Source organism: Pipistrellus kuhlii, unplaced genomic scaffold (genome assembly GCF_014108245.1).
Source record: "Pipistrellus kuhlii isolate mPipKuh1 unplaced genomic scaffold, mPipKuh1.p scaffold_m20_p_5, whole genome shotgun sequence".
Taxonomy (NCBI): domain Eukaryota; kingdom Metazoa; phylum Chordata; class Mammalia; order Chiroptera; family Vespertilionidae; genus Pipistrellus; species Pipistrellus kuhlii.
The window spans coordinates 14,484,393-14,505,129 of NW_023425551.1; the positions used below are offsets into that span (position 1 = coordinate 14,484,393).

Sequence of the window (20,737 nt, forward strand, 5' to 3'; positions counted from 1 at the left end):
TTATCACTTTATAAATGATGTATAGATTTTTTTCTTATTCTGCACTTAGTGATTTCCATTTACTATGTTATCTTTACCCCTGCATTAGCTTCACTATAGGAAATGCTACATAGAGTATCTTCAGATATTTTTTTCTCGTTTTATAAAATTTCTCCTATTGTGGAAAAATATGCCATGATTCTAATATGTTGATCTTTCCCAGATCTCAGGTATGGTTCTAGTTTTGAAATGAAATAATAAAACAAGACACAGTGAGGACATAACTGATTTATCCTCAGTTCTCTTTGTAATACTTTTTAATATATTTCTCTATCCATTAGCTGGATGAGAGCAAGACACCAAAGAATGGATTCACCTGGCACATTTTACCTGCAGGGCCTGTTTTACAGCATGTGACTATAGACTCTATAGTAGAGAGGAATTTTTCTAAGGTCCGTGGGAGGGAGAGGATGGAGGTAGCCTGGTTCAGGCAAGAAAATATCTTTGTGATAAAAGAAATGTCTTCTGAGAGAAACCAGTTCTGAGCATAGAGCCCATATTACCTCAATGAAGAATAAAGATAAAATGGACTAAAAATGAAAAATTTAAATATATATAATGTCAATATGATAATTATGACAGAGCCTTATCCATCAGATATTGTTAAGTGAAGTCCTACCTTCTATGCAGGTGAAAAGATATAATAGCTGGTTCTCACATTCCCTTCAATGCCTTTCATTGTTTTCTAAAAGGAATAATTTGAAACAGCTCTCTACAGTGTGAACTTCTACGCATGTAGGTGATATCTGAATAGATATTATTCAACTTCCAGAATCAGGACTTCTTCCTAGTAAGCTAGGTTAATGTAAATCGAATCTCCTCTTTCAACTCTAATTCATAATTTACATATAATTTTCTAAAATGAGAACAACCGCCTTCCTCTCTGAAATTGGAAAATGAGCAAGCTATTATTTACTTAATACTAAAGTTTGATATTGTGAAACACAAAACTTGTCTTTGTTCATGTCCTATTTTCTGCAGACTAATAATTAACACAGGACTCACAAGATGTTTAAAATGGGTTGTGAGTGGCATAGTAAAATGCATTGCTCTCTTAGAGAGCAGAAATTAAAATTAGTAGCTGTTGGCAAGATGTTATCCCATAAAGAGTGCCTAAAATAGCATTTTATAAATACCAAATTGAAGCTTCCTATTTTATTCATTGTAAGTGAAATATTAGGAAAATATCAGCTTTATTATGTATAATCATCTCAAATATACTATTTAAGATGTTGTTTTGCTTTCCAATGTTGCAAAAACAATCATGATGTGTTTTTTACCTGAAATCTAAGGTAAACCTAGCTAAATGTGGTAATGCACCTGTAAAAGCTCTGTTAAAGAGCCCTAGCCAGTTTGGCCTGCAGACTGAAGAGTCCTGGATTCAGTCCTGGTCAAGGGCATGTACCTTGGTTGCATGTTCCTGGCCCTATTTGGAGCCATGTGGGAGGCAGCCAATTGATGTGAGAATGTGTCTCTCTCACATTGGTTTTTCTTATTGTCAACTTCCTTAGCATAGGTCTAGGCTAACAATGTTGTTGAAGAGCAAATACTCTGAGTCTAGATGATTTTCCTGGCTATTAGCTATTAGACTCAGTGGTTTGTCTAACACATTGAGAAAGCTGTTCTATCAATGGACTTAAGGAGTTGTGTGATTGAATTGTCATATAGAGGAGGCTGATCACAAGTTCCTTTATTTTCAGTCAGACTTTATTTTAAGAGTAAACTCCATTTTTTAACATATATATTTAAATATATTTTTATTAATTTCAGAGAGGGAAAGGAAGAGAGAGATAAAAACAGCAATGATGAAAGAGAATCATTGATCAGCTGCCTTCTGCATGCCCCACCCTGGGAATGGAGACCACAACAGGGGCATATGCCCTGACCAGGAATCGAACTGTGATCTCCTAGTTCATAGGTCAAATACTGAGCCAAGCCTGCCAGGCAAGAGTAAACTTCATTAGATTATAATTTTTACTCTGCTAGATGCAAGAAATTTATTGACTTCATAGAACAATAGAATTACATGATTTTACAGTCAGAAGCAAATTTTCTATTTTTTTGAACACTTAAACCCTTACTGGAACCATATTGAACTTATTTTTCATATGTATTTATGTACAGAATGTTATTTAACATAGATATTAAATAATGTTTATATAAAATTAAACCACACAAATTTATATTATATATATATATCATAACTTGGTACATGAACAAATTCATCAGCCTCACCTAAAGCTTACAAAATACATTCTCTCTATTCAAAGAAATAACAGTTTAAAACCAATTTTTTTTCATCTTAAAAGCGTTTATTTATATCTAATAATAAGCTCTAAATTCATGCTAATCTAAAAGTTTCTTTTGGAAAGTGAAAATATAGAAATATAAATCGTATTCAAAGAACTATCAATGGCCTTAATATGGAAGAGTTAAACGAAAATATGAATATTAACACAAATTTTATCTTTTGTTGGAAATGTATGTTTACTTATCCCTTCTTGATTAGAGCAGACAATTTATGTATCTTTGGCTAAAATTGGTTAATAGGTTTGGCCTTTTCAAAAGTACTCAGTGCATCATTTCAGCTTCTTTGGATTGAATGCAGCATGTGAATTTTTTGTGACAGTAAGCCAGTACTTATTATGCATGGGGGACTCTAGTGTAGTATTTTGTACTAATTGCTAACAGAAAGATGGGTAATATCAGCAGCATGATTTTCCCCTTACATATGCCCAGCTATAACAGTCTGAATTTAGTACTGCATTTGTTCATATTAGATACAAATTTATCCTGACATTTTTATAGGCAAAGTCTCAGAAACATTTAGTCATGTAAAATATAATCATAGTCTTGAAATATTTGCTTTTGCTCCCATGCATTTTAGGAAGGATCTCACTTTATAAATCTAATTTCTATTGCACAGGAGGAGAATGGTTTAAAGATGTTTGTTTGGGGGAGGGGGGCTTAAGGGGTCCTGATTATTAAATAAGTGTTAATTTACATTGAACAATTATTGCACCCTTATGAAAACATACTCGTTTACATAATTTGAATATTCCATGTCTCTATACACTCTTCAAATCTCCCCTATCATAGTGAATTAAATGTGGTTTTCATTTGCATCTCATTTCCAGTGTTTGTTGCCAGACATTTCAGACTTTTTGAGGGCAAATAAAAGTAGCTTGTGGTGTAAGTAAAATATTTTGTGTCAGAACAAAATAGCAAGTCATTATGTAAAGGGCACATTTCTCCATGTGTTTATCTTATAACTGCACTAGACTTATCCAGAAGCTTTGAAAAAATCCCCATGGCTGTCGTGTTCATAAGTCTTTCTGACCCCTTTGGACAGATGTTAGAATATGACTTGGAGCATATATAAAACTTACCCTTCACTGATGGAAATGTGCTTGCACTTTGGGCCCCAAAAAGCCAAGTGCAGAGACCATAAGACATGGGATAATAATAGACCTTTGGACACAGAGACATAAAATGGAATATATGAGTCCTTGAAAGAGCAATTAAATACATTTTCATTTCACAGCTGAAGATGAGAAACCAAAACAGATGGGCAGGGGGTAGAATCAATGAGAGAAAAATTACCATTCATTATGCCTCTTGGCATTCTCCTTCACCAATTTACTCGATAGTATATTACAGTAAATCAGATCTAGTTCTGCATTATGGTCCCTGAATTCTTTTTGTATGAAATAAAAACTGAGAAAACTTTTTCCTGGAAAATTTTGGAACCATCAGTAAGGAGCCTCTAGCCATACATTATCAATGAGCTGATGCAATTCCTTCTTGGAAATAGGTAGACTATAAATTATGATAAATTGGAAATTGAACTAGCAAAAAATTTCTGAAGAACACAGGGCCCTAAGAAAGCATGGTCAGATATTATAGTAGCAAGTATCTTTCAAGATCTTAAAATTGAAAAAAGAGCATTTGCTTACTTACGTCCTGGGAATATCTGCCCAAAATACATCTTCACTAGAACTTAACTGGGGCTTTTAAAACAGTGATGAACTTGGACTCAGTGGGAAAGGATATTTCATATTCTTCATAACTTGTAATATAATTAGGATTTGTAACTAATACTTCTTTTTTGTTTCTGTTCTGAATTTACACTCTAGACTAGGGGTGTCGAACTCAATCAGAGAAGGGGCCAAAATCTAAAATCCAGCCTAAATCACGGGCTGAATGGTTTACTGAACAGTCATAAACTGTCATTGTGATGGAAACGCAGCGGAGTGCAGTGATGACAGCGCAGTGCGGGCCACATTGCAAGGCCTGGCGGGACGGATTTGGCCCGCGGGCCTTGTGTTTGACACATGTGCTCTAGACCATACATGCAAAATTTGGGAAGGGGTATCAATTCTCTACACTGCCACTTCAAAATACAATAGCCAAAAATAACACTGTATATCTCCTCAGATTCTATAGTTGGCAATTTGATTGGGCTCCATTGGGTAGTTCTTTTGTTGTCATGCCTGAGGAGTCCCAGATGGGAGTCCCAGATGGCCTCCTTCACTTGATGGGGCCTCAGCTGGAGTGGTTTGGCCTGCCTTTCTCAAGATCAAGTTGCCTCTCTTCCCCAAGGAGGCTAATCTGGGATTGTTGACAAGGCAGTAGGGAGCCAAGAATGTAGAAATAGAAAGTGCAAAACCCCTTGAAGCTGAGGCTCTGCAGTCACACTCTGTGAGTCAGAGTGAGTCATAGAGCCAACCCAGATTCAAGGTAGCAAATAGACTCTACCTCATAGTCTGAGGTGGAGGCGCAGCAAAGAAATGGCAATTTTTTCTGCTCCCCAGAAATGAGCATCGTCTTTATCTGTTCAGTAACCCTTCTTTGTTGTTTCTTTCTTGATAATCTTTCATATCTCTTTGCTTCTCCTCCATCCCTCCATTCCAATAACTCTTCTGGGTCATAACTGGATGACCTCATGAAGATATTTTAACAGTCACCTCACTGACAGCAGTCAGTCTCTGCCTTTTAATCTCTAACCATGTTTTTATCCTATTCTCCTGTTACTTACACACCTGTTTTCTATCATTGATCATTATGTCCTCACTTTCAGACATTTCCTATTTGGCCTCTCTCCTTCCTACTCTCCTCCCTCTCTCAATTCTTTTCTTCTAACTCCCTGGTGGTATTCCCCAAAATATTGTCTGGGGAATTATATTAGTAAAGAACTTTCACAATGATATTAGTAAAGAACTATTAATATTTATTAATTGTTTACTATATGGAAGACCATTTCCTAGATGCTATGATCAAAGATAATGAAGGTCCCTCCTCTAGTGAGGGAGAAACAATAAATAAAGTAGTAAGATGGCCGCCACACACATGAGTGTTAAGGTAACAAGACAAAGGGAATGCTGTAGGATTGGTGTGGACAGTAATCGCAGAGTCATTACAGCCTTCCCCTCTGAGGAAGTAACCCCTGAGCACTTGACCTAAATATCCAAGAGCCACATAGGGGAAGACAGAGGGAGAAGTGTTATAGGTAGAGGAGGCAGCAGGCAAGATAATGTCTTCCAAGTCCTTGCTCCCTCTAGGATTGAGTGAACACCCCTAAAGTTTGTTGCCTGGTCCAGTGGTTCTAAACATTGGCAGCATGATAGAATCATCTGGAATCTTTTAAAAATACAGATGCCTGGGCCTTACCACCGACCCATCAAATCAGATTCTCCGAAGGTGAGAAGGGGATTTACCTATTTTATTAATCCTCATACCATTCTAATGTGCAGCCCAACTTGAGAACCCCTGACCTACAGCAATGCTTTTCAAACATCAGCATGGACAGGTCACAAAGGACTATTTCTAAAATGCAGATTCTGATTCACCAGACCTGGGGTGGGTCCAAGGTGATCCATTTGTAACAAGCTCCCTGGTGATGCCAATACTGCTGACCGGGTTGCTCCTCCAAATGTGGTGCATGGATCGGAAGGTTCAGTGTTCACCTGCAAGCTTGTTAGAAAAGCACATTCTCCCTCAGAGAATCAGAAACCAGGTGATTCATTCACCTGGAATAAGAAACCCTGAGGTGTGGTCTAGCCTTCTGTGAATTAAGAAGATCTTCCAGATGATGCTGAGACCCACTCCAGTTTGAGAACCAGCCTGTGTCCTGGTATTTAGGCAAAGTCAGCTCGGTGCCTAATTGTGCTCCAGGTTGTGTTTGTGTAATTGTTTCATGTAGACAGGTCTGTTGAGGCTTCTCAAGCACTTGCATTGACCTGAGCGTGTGAAGCCACAGTGCTCTTCCTTTCACTCACTTCCCGCGCGGAGCAAACTCTCTGTCATTCTGGTTAGAAGAGGAAGAGGTGCAGCCCTCACTCCAGACTTCAGCTGCTGCCTCCAATGCCCCTTGCTTGCAAGGCCTCAGGAGCTTGCAAAGTCCCTGCAGGTGATGCTCCACAGATGCAGGTGTCACCTACAAGGGTGTCATTTATTGAAAGCCCTGCTGGGGCAGTTTAATCCCCAAGAAGGGGGAACTCACCTTTAACTGCTGTACTATCAAAAAAAAAAAAAAAAAATCACCCTCTGAGCTGCTTCTCTTTGTTTACAAGCTTCCGTTAATGGTTTTCTCTCCATTAGGCAGCTCAGGGGAGTGCTGTTTAGAGAACTAATTGAATTTTGACAGTTTTGGGCATGATCCAAAGCTGCTCCAAATATCCATATTATCTACTATGTATTTTTCTCTCATCTAACATGTGTGTAGTTTTGATACTTCTATCTGTAGAATTTGTTAGAAATTATGATTCTTTACATGAATATAGAATATGTATATGGCAGGTAAAGAGTAAAATAAAATTTTTGAACTATGTTAAAACTGAATATGTATATTTTTAAATCTTCCAGAAAAATCAATATATTTTAATTTTAGAAATTATACTATTTTTAATAGGTTAATTTGATAATGAAGAAACAATCCATTTTTGTTCTCCACCAACTCTACCACTAGGCCCGTTCCACAACCACCAAATATGAATAGTCCTCCTTTCTAATCATTGAAAACATTATGAGCAGAACATTAGCACTTTTGGTACTTATAAAAATATTTTGTTCTGTTCCTTTGCAATTCTTTATCTACCAAATTTCTATTTTGATGATTATTAGGTTAATCATCAAAGTAGAAATTTGTGGGACTGCAGCTGATCATGCATGGGTGGTAATGTGCTGAGAAAAGGTTGGCAAAAAAAATAAAAAAAGTAAATAAGTAAAGTATCATTATGAAGGGGGAATGGAAATTATAAAAAGAAAAATTCTTTCATTTGCATTTAAAGAAATCTTCTTAATACTGTATATGTAAAGCTAGCAATTTATACAGTTTTTGGATATGTAGTACATGAAGCATGTGGAGACCCAATTGCTATAGATACTCCACAGTGAAGTCTAATGTAGCGTCTCATACATTCGCAAGCATTTTTATTTCCTAATTACAGATTTTCTCTAGATTGTTCTTGTGGAAGTTTCTGGGGCATTATAATGCTATATTTCAAATCTTACTTCTCCTTTAATGCTCCTGCAATACACTTGTTCTCCTCACAATCCATTTGGTTCCTCAGTTTCTATCAGGTTCTGGGCGGCCGTTATGTTTGCTCATTTGTTGTTCTTTTTATCCTTTTCCAAAAGTTATTCATTCGAAAGTGTTAATTGTCTGAGATGAGTAGCATCATCTTTCACAGAATTATACTTGGGCCATAAAATATTTCAGGGCTGAAATCTTGGAACATCTGCCTGTGATACTTTGCAGTAAACAGTCTTCATTGCTTCCTTTCTGCAGTTTGTGGAGATGAGTGCACGGGCCTTCTTCTCGGTGACTTGGCTCGTCTGGAGCAGATGGCCATGGGCATTAACCTCACAGGCCCACTGCCTGCTCCATATAAGATGCTGTACAATCTGGAAAATAGGACTCAGGAACTAAAGGTAGGTTGAGGTGGGAACAGCAAGGGCCAGGAAAAGATGACAGAAGTTTCAATATAATTGCTAAATGTAGAATGTTATGGACATTCAGAAGCTCTCTTAACCAGTGTTTTTCAAACCTGAGAACTAAAATATACAAATTACTATTAAGGAAAAGAGGTGCATGTTCCCCCAGTGTTTGGCTTAAATTACTTTTATGATGTTACTTAAATATGTGCAAACATAAAATCCAGTATGAATGCCTTATACTTATAACTCCATAAATCAAAACACACTAATACTTACAAAAGCCTCAAAAGCCAATAAAATTCAAATTAAAAGCATTAATATAAAATAACAGGTAAGTTTTACTAAAAGCAAGTTGCTGCTGGCATCAAGATCATGTGGACTGCTTCCACATGGGCACACACAATGCAATAATCACAGCTCCCTCTCACCTTTCCACAATTTGAATTGGAGAGCCCCTTGCACGGGGTCCTAACATGGCACTTGGCATCACTTGACAAGTAAGAATGATTTATGTGCTCAGTCTGCCCTATGATTGACCATGCATGCAAATGGAGGTACTGAGGTCACGTGGTCCTTCACCTCTCAGGTGCCCAGTAAGGTTCCAGAAATCCTTACATTTCAGTTCCATATCAAAATGAAAACATAAGATTAAAACGTTGTGCTAGAGAACAGGTAGACCTTTTAAAGTACTTCACTAAAAACTAACTTGAAAAACACTATTCTAAAACATCATTAAAACATTCACTATTTAATGGAATAGGAGAAATAAAATGTTTAGGAAATTGGGGTTCATCTGATGAAAAAAGATGAATGAAAGGGGTCTACGTATACAAGTTTGGTCAATTATTAGATATTTCTTGAGAAATTCTACAGCGCACTTGGTTCCCTGGGGGTTTCATGACTCCTATAATGTAGTCATTACTCTCAAGAAGCTTAGAGTCTATGGTTTAAACAAATAATTAAATAATACAATGAAACAATTAGCAAAAGTACATAATTAACATGTGCTTAATAAAAATTTAACATAAAATAGAGTATAAAGATTGGCAAAATGGGTAAGATTTATAGTAACCAGGGAAGGCATTATTGAGTGTGTAGTTTATGTTGGAAAATGAAGCATTGACTTAATTTTAATAGGCAGAGGAATATTGGTGAGGACTGGAGAGAAAAATCTAAGATTAATTTAGTAGGCACTGACTGGCAGAGTATCTTTTAGGGAATGTGTGTGTGTATGTTTTTTTAACTTAGATCATGGTCTTTAAAGTAAATGTTATTCCTGCTTTCCAGAAGAAAGCAATAACAATGATAGCAAGAATAACTAACATTTATTGGCAAATATCTCTGTGGTAGGCAATTGACCCACCTTGCTGGTCATATTATGCATAAATCTTAAAGAAACTCCAAGAAGTAGGAAAGAAGTACTAGATCATCTACACTTTTTTTCAGGTAGGGAAACAGACACAGAGAAGTTACATGTGAGACGCAAGGTCACATGGCCAGTAGGCATAGAGCTTGGGTTTGAATAGAGGCTATATTACTTTAGTGCCTGTGAGAAGGAAGCCACCTTTGCAAATCTCAGAGAGAGATAATAATTCACGTGGGGGAATTCATTCCACCATAGGTGAGGTCGCCCTGACCCCAGGCCCATACAAACTCTTTCCACCTAATTTAAGAGAGCCACATAAGCAGAGACAGGCATGAATTAGCTAAGCCTGTCAGACAGACATCAGAAGTCAGGCCTACTAATAAAAATTAGCGCTTAAGATTTGAGTGGGGCAGGCTGACATAAAGGGCAACCTTGAAAGCCAGGCAGAGGGATCTGAGTTTACCTTGGTGGCCCAGTATTCAGGAAATGGGAAGAGTTTTAATAGAGAAGATGCTCACCAGTTATTTTTCTTATACATGGAGTGAATACAAAGAACATTAAACTAGAAAAGCAAATACATAATTTAAAATAATAATAATACTTAAGAAATAGATGAAGTACTAAAGGGCCCTATGAAAGGCCTTAATTTGCAGCCATGATCTAAGCCAGGGGACTTGGTTAGCTACTTCCTTAAGGCTGGGTGTTGGTCAAAATGACCTTGATTTTCCTTAAATTCCAGTCTTTCTTGATTCTGTGTTTGAGTTCTTCTTCCTAATTCATTTATTATCTGCATACTTGGGATCCCATTTTAATATTTTTAAACATTAAGCAAGTTATTTACCCTCTTTGTTTGGTTCCTTGAACTGTGTTAATGCTCCCTGATTCCAGCCAGAGACTACCGGAAACACACATTTTATGGTCCAAAACTGGGTTTACTAATTCTTTGCAACAAGGGATACTGCACACCATAGGGAATTTTTGGTATCTCAGTAAGAAGGCATTAAAAATAACTTAGTATTATTTAATTATTAGTAGTATTAGGGTTTGTGCCAGGCAATGTGGGGCAGGTTCAAGGAAGTAGGACTTTGTGCTGAATTGGGTGCTATTAGGAAGTGGGATTAATCCCATAATTGAGTATTCTAATGAATCACTATCTAAAAGAAGGGAAGAACAAAGGGAGGCTAAAGCTCCAATTAGGAAGGAGGCAGTGGTCACTCACATCAGGCAGAAAGTGGGATTTGGATATTTCTGTGGTCTGTAAGAGACCATGGTTTTGTCTGTGCTTAGACAAGATTATGGAGTGGTCTTATTTTGTTTCATTCATCACTGTCACAGAATGCCCTGTCTCACGTTAGCATCCTGTGAGATTGATTATGTTCAATGGGAGAGAAAATGGCCTTGTTGTGAGAGCCAGGCCAGCTCCTACCAACCCTCAGGTCAGGCCAGTTAGCCAGTGCCTGGCCAGTTTCCTTGGTCAAGGACTCGCGTCCCCTTTTCACCCTGAAGTGGAATCTTGGTAAATTGAAATGTGAGCTTTAAAAATTCAGCCTTCATCTTGACTCGCCCCTTTACTGGCTATATGACCTGTGTAAGTTTTTAACTCTCTTCAAACCACAGTTTCCTCCTACACAAAATGAAATAACACTTACATCATAGAACTGGCATAAGCATTATGAGGAGGGAAAAAAGCCTGAAGTACTTATAGTCATTTCTCAGTATACATGCTCAATTGAAATAGTTTTTTTTCTCTCTTTGCTTAGAAGGTGAGAAGGCTAAGTTTTTGTACATAAAGGGCAATGTTCTGTTAAATGCTCAAGCTCATAATCACTGCAAAAGCATTTACTATAATAAAATGTGTAAATGAATGAAATCTTTTTCAGCACTTGCTCTCACCTCAGAGGGCGCCAGAGAGGCTCATTCAGTTGGCAGAGGGCAATGTGAATACACTGGTGACAGAAATGAATGAGCTTCTGACCAGGGTAAGTTGGCAAAATTCTAAATCTTCTTAAAACAGATAGATCATGTCAATTAAGGAAAATTACTTCAAATTTTTGAAATGCAAATCTTGTTCTGAATTCCCATTTTGGTGCATGAAATATATGTATTTTTGAATTGTTACTTTTGCCTCAAATAAAACCTGAGAAAACCACTCTGTCTTGTTTGGCTCAGTGGATAGAGCATATGCCTGCGGACTCAGGGGTCCCCAGTTCGATTCTAGTCGGGGGCATGTGCCTTGGTTGCGGGTGCATGCCCAGTGAGGAGTGTGTAGGAGGCGACTGATTGATGTTTCTCTCTCATCGATGTTTCTGGTTCCCTATTCCTCTCCCTTCCTCTCTGTAAAATATCAGTAAGATATATCATTAAAAAAAAAAATTCCTGAGATCCTAGTAGCACACAAAAAGTTGGGATAGTTGTGAAGTATCAAGAGCAATAGCTAAAAATACCAGAATGGCAGTATTATTTTGAAAACTCTATCTAGTATATTCCATGGTGAAGATTTTTTTTTTTTTATCAATTCTGAAATTCAAAAGCACTGTCTTTGCCTCTGTAAGGAAAAAAGAGAAACAAATGAAAATACTTGTAGCCTCTTTGATCTCCTCATGGGATTTTTGCATTTGTATAGAAATGCAGTCTGTATCAGTATTCCCACACAAAAGGAAAATCTTCTTTATTGTGAAAATTCAAGGCATTTAAGACACCTTTTAGAATCAGAATGTCAAGTCCATGTTGCTTTTATCAGGCTCAAAACTGCAAGAGGGCTAAGGTTCTCTTTTGCTGGAAGAGAATGAGTAAAACAACATAAAGTTCGCCATCTTGTGGCCAGAAAAATGCATGAACAGGAAAACTGGCCTGTAATTGAGGGATTCAGTTTTATTACCTACGAATGTTAAATAACAAAGGATATTGGTACAAGAAGGTTCTTACAAATTAATTAGTCCTTTTTTTTTTTTTTTTTTTAAAGAAGACATACTTCAGGCCATACCAGGAAGTGAATTATTAATGGCCATGCATACAGTTCTCTAAACCCAGGTGTTATAGGTGGAAGTGGTGTCCTCTTCCCCACTGGTGCTAAGGGTGGGGTCCTTACAATCCTCTATAATAATAAAAGCTTAATATGCTAACTAGACTGGACTTCCTTCCGGACCAAGCCTGGCGGGTGGGGGCCGAGACCACGGAGGCTGGGGGCCGAAACCCTTGCAGAATTTTGTGCATCGGGGGCCCTTAGTATTTCTAGAAAGAGGGTTTTCCAAGACTTGCATGGGAGGATGAGCGATTTTTATTAACATGGAATTACATCTCTGGGTTCCCAAAGTCCCATTTCCCTTAACCCAGTCCCAAAAGATGTACAACTGGGGATCCAGCAGAGCCAGGAGCAGAGCCAGCATTCAAAGTTTCCTATCCATGGTGGAGTTGGGTTCAGGTCAGCATCAGGCTAGTTGCAGTCCATTAGTCCATTGTGTGGGGTCCACATGTCCCTGAGCCATGTGGGTGAATGCTGTGGAGCCAAGCGAATGTGCCCCCTACAACAAGAAAGCCAGGGGCCAAGAGGGCAAGAGAGTAAGAGCTTCTGTGTTCAGGGGATTAAATACCTCAAATCTTCTTATGCTTGCAGTGGCCATGCCTGCTCTGGCCAATGATCTATGCCCTGGTGTGACTAACAGACAAGTACCTCTCCTGTTCACCCAGACTTTACTGTGCACGTGTTTATTCTCCTCTCTGTCCAGTCCCTTCCCCCAGCCATCTATGGGGAGTGTTAAACCTGTCAAAGCTGTTATTCCTGTCAAAGCTGCATAAATAGAATGCCTACGATATTTGGTCTTCTCTTTCCTTCTCTCCAGTTATTCATAAGAAGGTTAGTTGCAATAGTATCATTTCACAATGGAATGACCTAAGTAGGCCCAGTACCCAGCTTCCTACTAGCCCAGTACTGTTTCCACCTCACATGATGCTGATTTAGAAAAATTTCCACAGAGACATCAAATGGGCTTCTAAACAAAAAAAAATCTTCTAAACAAAAAAATGCTAAACCATGACCCTGATGTCACAAATAGCATACAGAATGCTTTTTTCATCATCTCATACCAGCAATGTGGAATGTACAAATACAAAATAGAGTTTCTTGCCAAACGTAGTTAGACATTAATTAGGGTGATGAGTATATTTATCTCATATTAATTGAATATTTAATGATTTTGTATTTGCTATGTGAGCACAACTAAATAAGAAATTGTAAACAGGTCATCAGCAGAGTAAACTCAATTCAACAAGCACATGCAGAGCCAAGCTAGGTGTTGGCAGATGAAAGATACAAATGAGGCTCAGCCTCTTTCTTCGAGGAGCTTGCATTGTTGCACGTGTATGTTGTGTACAAAAGCATTTAGATGTGTGGAACAACTGCAAGTACATAAACAATAAGACTTGAAATAAAATAAAAAGATGTACCTGAAAAATACATACATATGAAATAAATCTTGATAAAGGTAATTAGGGAAAATCCCATGGAACAGGTGGCATTTTATTCATTCATTGAATGAATATTTATTGGGAGTCTACCATGTTCTAGACACTAAGACAGTATGACAGATGCTGAGGATAGAGGTATAAGCAAAACTGACACCTCATTGTCCTCATTGAGCTGATTCACTCTAATTATCTCAGCGGAGAGACACAAGAAACATTTCACTAGGAAGAATCAGATCTTCATTATGTCTTAGCCTTCATCCTTCCATCTTTCCAACAGACTCTCCCATTCTACTTTTTTTTTTTAAAAAAAAAATAGACATTATATTTTAAAGAAGTTTAAAATTCAAAGCAAAATTGATTGTAAAATACCAAGAGTTCCCATAAACCCTCGACCCCTATACAAACTTAGCCTCCTTCTTACTAACATCCCTCACCAGAGTCACACAGTTGTTATAACTGATGAACCTATATTGACAAATCATTATCAACTCAAAGTCCATAGTTTACTTTGCTTCCTAGTTTTTTGTGTGTGTTTTTTGTTGTTTGTTCCTTTTTGCAGCAATGAATAATATTTTCCATTGTCTGACTGTACCACAGTTTATTTACCTATATACCTATTGAAAGATATCTTGGTTGTTCCCTAGTTTGTATATTTAAGTTTATTTTCATGATCTCTTGACAGATATCTTTCTGCCCCCTCAGACCATTAGCTTCTAGTGGACAGGAAGTGTATCTTTTCTCACCACAGTATCACCAATACTATTCACTTAATAGGTATTCAGTTAATATTTGTTAAATTAAGTAATTAACTAATTTGAGTAACTTAAATAATAGCATTCAGACAGAGAAACCCAAAGTAAGTACTAAAATGTACTAAAATCAAGAATATATTTACAATTCTATTGAATTGGATTTTTTTCTTTAATAAACATCTCTTGAATATTTATTTTACAAAAGGAGAATGTTATTTATATGTTAGACTGATTATGTAAACTATCAAAGTTTAGCTTTATTTACTTTGTCTTTTACTCCGTATGTACAATTTAAAAGCAAATTTAAATGAAGATTGAACATTTCCAAAATGATTAAGTTAGTTTTTAAATGATTTAAGTATCAATGACATTATATGTTTACAGTCCTTGTTTTATAGTTTTAAAAGGTTTAAGTTGCCAAGAACCTGTTTTATAGTGCCTGCTATTATATTGAGAGAGAGAGAAAGATAGAGAGAGATAGAGGGGAGGGGGGGAGGGAGGATATACAATAAATTATACTTGTTTGATTTGGAACTTTCAAAATTGACACCTGCAATATTTAGGGGGAAATTCCACATGGAACTGACTTATCATTTCACAAGGGCAGTTGGTTGCCCCTTGTCTTTTTCCTCGTATGTCTATCCTAGCAGCATGCCTGAGGAGTACTTCACAACATACACAGAATTGGTTGTTTTTGAAGATGACCCTTGAGAATATCATATAAATTATTAAATCTAAAATTTAATTTTAGCTGGAAATCCACATAAGCCTGTACATGCAAAAATGGATGGCATCTAAGCAATGTTTTCCATTCAGTAGTTAGATTTTTTCCCCATTCGATTCTAGTTGTAACATAAAGAAGGCAGAAAAGGAGAGACGCTAGTAATATCCAACCAAGAAAATGATGTGCAGATTTCAAGAGGCACAGTGAGAACTGCTCAAGCTAAAAACAGAAAGTAACAGCTACATTGTTCAGAAGTAAATGAATATGTGCCTAATGGTAATGCATGCTGCCTAGAGAGAAATACTCCAGAAAAAAAAGAAAAGAAAAGAAAAACATACCTATTTGAGTAAGCTTGAATGTAAAGAAGAAAAGGTAATCAAAAGTAAGACAGATATGTACAAAGTACTACACAAGGCTTCATTTACAACGGAACACTAGAAAGATTATAGGACAGAGGTAAGAGGATGTGAAAATAAGAAAATCAAAGATAAAGAATGAAAGGAAGATTGTACAGCATATTAAGATAAATGATAAGACATTTGTCAAAAACTCAAAGGACAAGATAATAGTGAATAAGAGGAAAGATGATTAAGGGATGGAGATGGTAATTTAATAAAACACAAGAAGAGCCAAAGTGTACCAGACAGATAGCTCCTATCGTGTACTATTTAACATTCATCTGTAACATTATCAATGGCCTTTCCTGGGTGAAGCTGACTTTTGTGGATTGCACATTTTCACAGTGCTCCCACTATCTATCACCACTCCCCATTTGTCAGTGCATTTGTCACAGGCTTTCTTTATGGAGTCTCTCATGGGTGGTTTTGACAAGGGTGACTCTTCAACTAAATTACTGTGTAATGAGACATGACACTTAAAATATATATCTACATACTGTTCTGATATGGATTTTTAAATACGACAATTTACTTAAACCTAAAGCTTTAGGCGCATAAAGTTGTGCATACATTAGAGCAATAGTCTCTCTTCCCACGTAGAATGTTCCACTTTTTCTGTATTTTCCTAGTATTCCTGGATACAGACAGCATATTTAGGGGGGAAATTCTGTCAGAAAATGTGTGTTTTGTCTTCCATTCCCTGTGTATTAAGTTTAGAAAAGTCACTTAACTGCTCATATCTTTATTTTCACCAGTATAAAATGAGGGATCATGCCTTCTTCTATGTATCCTTAAAGGCGGGACAAGTAAATGAGACACTTGGGAGTACTGTAAGCCCATCTGAATACACATATCCGTCTATATATAGCTGAGCCTGACTGGATCACCCATCTTTTAGAGTGTTAATACCATAAGTCAATGCTTTTGGTACAGGAACCTCATAACCCCCTCTCCCGCGCCTCGAGGACATCCAAAAGAGGCAGCTCTTCTTGCCGATGCAGAGGGAAGGTTGCCTTCTTTCTCGGTTAGCACTGTGCTGGCCCTGATCAGTTCTGCCCACCCCTAACCCCTGCCCCCATCCTCACCCACCAGCAGGGTCCTCGGTGTGTAATCACAGGCTAGTTTTGAATTGCCATGAAGCCAATGACTAGAATGCAGTGTGTTGGAAACGGAAGGCTCTCCAGCCTGGCTGTCCTCCTGAGCACTAAGCTTCAGCCCTTTAGCAACAGCTTTTTTGGAGGCTCTGAAAAACGCCCAGAACACTGCCCAGCCATCCACATTCACTGGCAAGCATAGCACCAGGCATATGGCCAGTTTGAATGGTATTGAGAAGGCATATGGAGAGAGATTTTATTTTCCATCAACAGGCTTTAGAACATGAGAGGGATAGTTGATTTGATTTTCATTATATCGGCCAAGCACACAACAACATTGACCTTCTATACTTTGCCAGATGCTATGCCTGGCACTCCGAGGAACAAAGAGAGATAAGACATAGCCCAGGTCCCCAAGGATGAAGATTAGATAGATATGAAAAAACACCTAACAAAGTAATTACTCAAAATAGTCATGAATGGCGGTAATGATCATTGTCTTTGAATATCTAAGAAAGAGGAGTGTGGGCAAAATAGGGATGGCTTCACAGAGCAGGTGATGTTGGAACTAAATCTCAAAGGCTGGATTGATTTTGGATAATTGGAGAAGAGTTAAGGAGCCAGAGTATGAACAAAAGCTTTTTATAGGAATGTTCATAGAAAGGTAGGCAATAAGGATGGTAATAAGGTTGGCAAGATTAGTTAAGAAAGTATTGTTTAGTCAATATATTTAACAACATTCACTCAGTATTTGTTATAAGGTAGGCCATACCAGGAGCTGGATATAAGTGATGAGCAGAACAGACCAAGTTCTTGCCCTCTTAAAGCTTACTGTGTAGTCAGGGAGGTAGCCAATAAACAGGTAAGCCAACACATTATAAGTAATTACAGTGCAGGTGCTATGAAGGAAATGTTTTGTTGTAGGAAGTACAGAAATAGAGATAGGTGCCCTGGAAATGGCCACACCAAGAAAAGAAACTTATTAAACTGAACACTAATGGACGGCAGGGATCCAGTCACTGGAAGTGTAGAGGAAAAGCTCCTTCGGGGCAAAGACAACAGGATACACCAAAGCCCTAGGAAGGGAAGAGTTTGTCACATTTCATATACTACAAGGAAGCAAGGAAATTGATTACGTAGGGTCTTATTCATGACTCTTTTAACTTGTTTCTGAGCATGTGCCATGTGGAATTATTATCTTAATATCGGAGTTTATTAATGATGATGCTTACACCTTACCATGTAAACTAATTAGGTAAGTAGAAGTCAAGGCAATGAATACCATCTTGATTATCTAGAATTTAAAAGGGTCAGTGTATTGATACACATGTATTTTTAAAAAATTCGATGCTTTGAACGATTAAGAATTGTTAAACTCAAATGTACAAATATTTATGTAAATTATGATATTTTGGTAATATAGGTAAGTACATCTGATAAAGAAAAATTAAAGTTCAAATTACATTTTTTCTATAGTAAGAGATCCTAGTGTTATACATTTTATCTATAGTAAGAGATCCTAGTGTTGTCGATGTATTAATTCTTACGAGATATTATAAGATGACCATAATGTAGATCAACTCCCATATTATAGAGTTCTATGACATGTGAAAATAGGAGTGATATCATAAAGTACAGCCAAGTCCAGACTAGAGAAACATCTAAAGCAGTTCAGAAGACCAACATCTTACGTTGTTGGCCTTCGTAATTCAAAAACAACATTTAAAAAATTATACCTGTGTATGTATGTGTGGTATGGGTATGCAAGAAGTTTTTTGACCCATCTGTGCCTTGAATCTAAAAGCTAAAATAATTTCATTATTGTGTTAGGAGTTAATCCAGAGCATTCTAATACATGGACCAACACTCTCCAAATCATTGGATATATACACTGTAAACCATAAAGAGGAATTTCCAAAGCTCCTACTGGATTCCTATCCTTGGTTAAAAAGATGATAATAGTTGGGCTTTATATGCTACCATTTTTTGCAAAACTTTTTTTTTAATTTTACTAAAGTTTACTTTATCTGTGCATTGTGTGTGTGTGGGGGGGGGGAGTTGTTTGTTTTTATTAATCCTCACCTGAGGATATTTTTCCATTGATTTTTAGAAAGTGGAAGGGAGGGAGAGAGAGAAAAAAAAAATTGATGTCAGAGAGACACATTGATTGGTTGCCTCCTACACATGACCCAACCAGGGCTGGGTCCTGTAATCCAGTCTGTAACCGAGGTACGTGAGCTTGACAGGAATTGAACCCAAGATCTCTCAGTCCTCCAGCCAATGTTGTATCACTGAGCCAAACCAACTAGGGCCATTTTTGCAAAACTTTAAGAACTTTCATAAATTAAATCTCTTACTGCCCCTGGGAAATCACAAAATGCAAACACTTTCTCTAGCATCTCTAACCATGTTCTGTCCTGGCCAGACATTTAGTTCTATTTAAAATCCACTTTAATGTTTTTTTAAAATGTAGATTCTTTGAGCACCTAGAGTGCAAGCATTCTGGTACAAGATTTTAGAGCATGAATATAACTCTGCCAACTTGTACCTTATTCAAATTATTTTGAGGCAATTTGTGATTCTTTGCTTCATTAACTATAGCTGGATTATTCCAATCTCTTTATTTAAAAAGAAGTCATATTTATTAGCATGTGCATACATATAAAAAATGAACTATAAACCTATTTTAAGTTGCTCTAAATCTTATAGTATCTTTTAAGAAACTTTTAATGTAGCAGGGGCCATTTTTATTTGACTAAACATGGTATATCTTAACTATGAACACATGAAATTCATCCCATTGTGTCTAAATGGTATCTTCAAGTGTGAATAAGGTGAAACTGTATACGGATTCTCCTTGGGAGGTAAGGCTGTTCTGGGGTTCTGTTTTATTTTGTTGATGGTAATGTTTGGTTCTGTGATTAATACCCATCTTTTTTGGTGATGACGTATGGGAAAAGTTAACATTCGCTTTACTGTAATGTTTTACTGGCATCTTTAGAGTGTTATAAAATAAGCATTTACTACTTTGTAGCTAAGCATTTCCACCACTTTGTTTCTTTAATTAACGTATTGATTTAAACCAAATCTATAAGATCAAGCTGATTGAGACAGACTGCCTGAGCCTCCGTTATTGCTACACTCCACAATTTTTCAGTAAATAAAATATGGACAAAACTGAAACATATAGAGACTGAAGAATTCATTAAAGACTTCTGGCAACAATATCTTAAAAATATTTCAAAAATAATTGTGCTTTATCGCTTCTTCTGTGCCATTGCCTGTAACGAGGGTTCCAAAAAGACCAAATACAGCTCTCTGATTCCCATTTAATGGAAGAAGTAATAAAGTTTAATTGTATATTTGAGCACAGGGCATAGCTTCCAGTACATCTGATCAATAATTCATTGATTGCCTTTGGCTCAACGTAATATCTGAAAGAAGATGTAGCCAGAGGCAGTTTATCTAACAGTAGCTTCATCATCTCTATTAATTATGCCTTTCCCGAATTTGGATCATTAGGCTACCAAAGTGACAGCAGATGGTGAGCAAACTGGACAGGATGCTGAGAGGAGCAACACAAGAGCGAACTCCTTGGGAGATTTCATTAAGGGACTTGTCCGGGATGCAGAAGGTATGACAACGGCCACAATTTAATCATGATTTCTCCCAACAGAAGAACAGAAGGAGGGATTATACAGGACTGGACTTCCTCTAGCAATCGATGTCACTTCTAAGTTGGAGAGTTGGATTTTTAAAAATATGTTGGTCAAGTTTCTCAAGGGCGTTATCTGCTGAGTGTTAAAGTAGTGACAACAGCGTGTCAATTTGTCTTGATGAGTGCAGATAGAAGTAAATTGAAGGTACTCCTTTAATAATGCTTCACATGTTAAGGAGTGGCTATGATGATTAAATAACTAATGGGCAAATTATGCTTTGCGGTTGTTTGTATTCAAATCTAG

At 37.2% G+C, this 20,737-nt stretch overlaps 1 protein-coding gene across 6 annotated transcripts in view; it reads left to right on the forward strand.

Moving 5' to 3' along the window:
* The window catches only part of LAMA2 (laminin subunit alpha 2), a 453,474-nt gene that overhangs the window by 325,060 nt on the left and 107,677 nt on the right, over positions 1-20,737 (forward strand). For all 6 annotated transcript variants that reach the window (XM_036413664.2, XM_036413665.2, XM_045573302.1 and 3 more), the window contains 3 exons: positions 7,829-7,971; positions 11,224-11,322; positions 20,298-20,409. In XM_036413664.2, the coding sequence (XP_036269557.1) occupies positions 7,829-7,971; positions 11,224-11,322; positions 20,298-20,409 (354 nt within the window). The remainder of the gene's footprint in view (positions 1-7,828; positions 7,972-11,223; positions 11,323-20,297; positions 20,410-20,737) is intronic.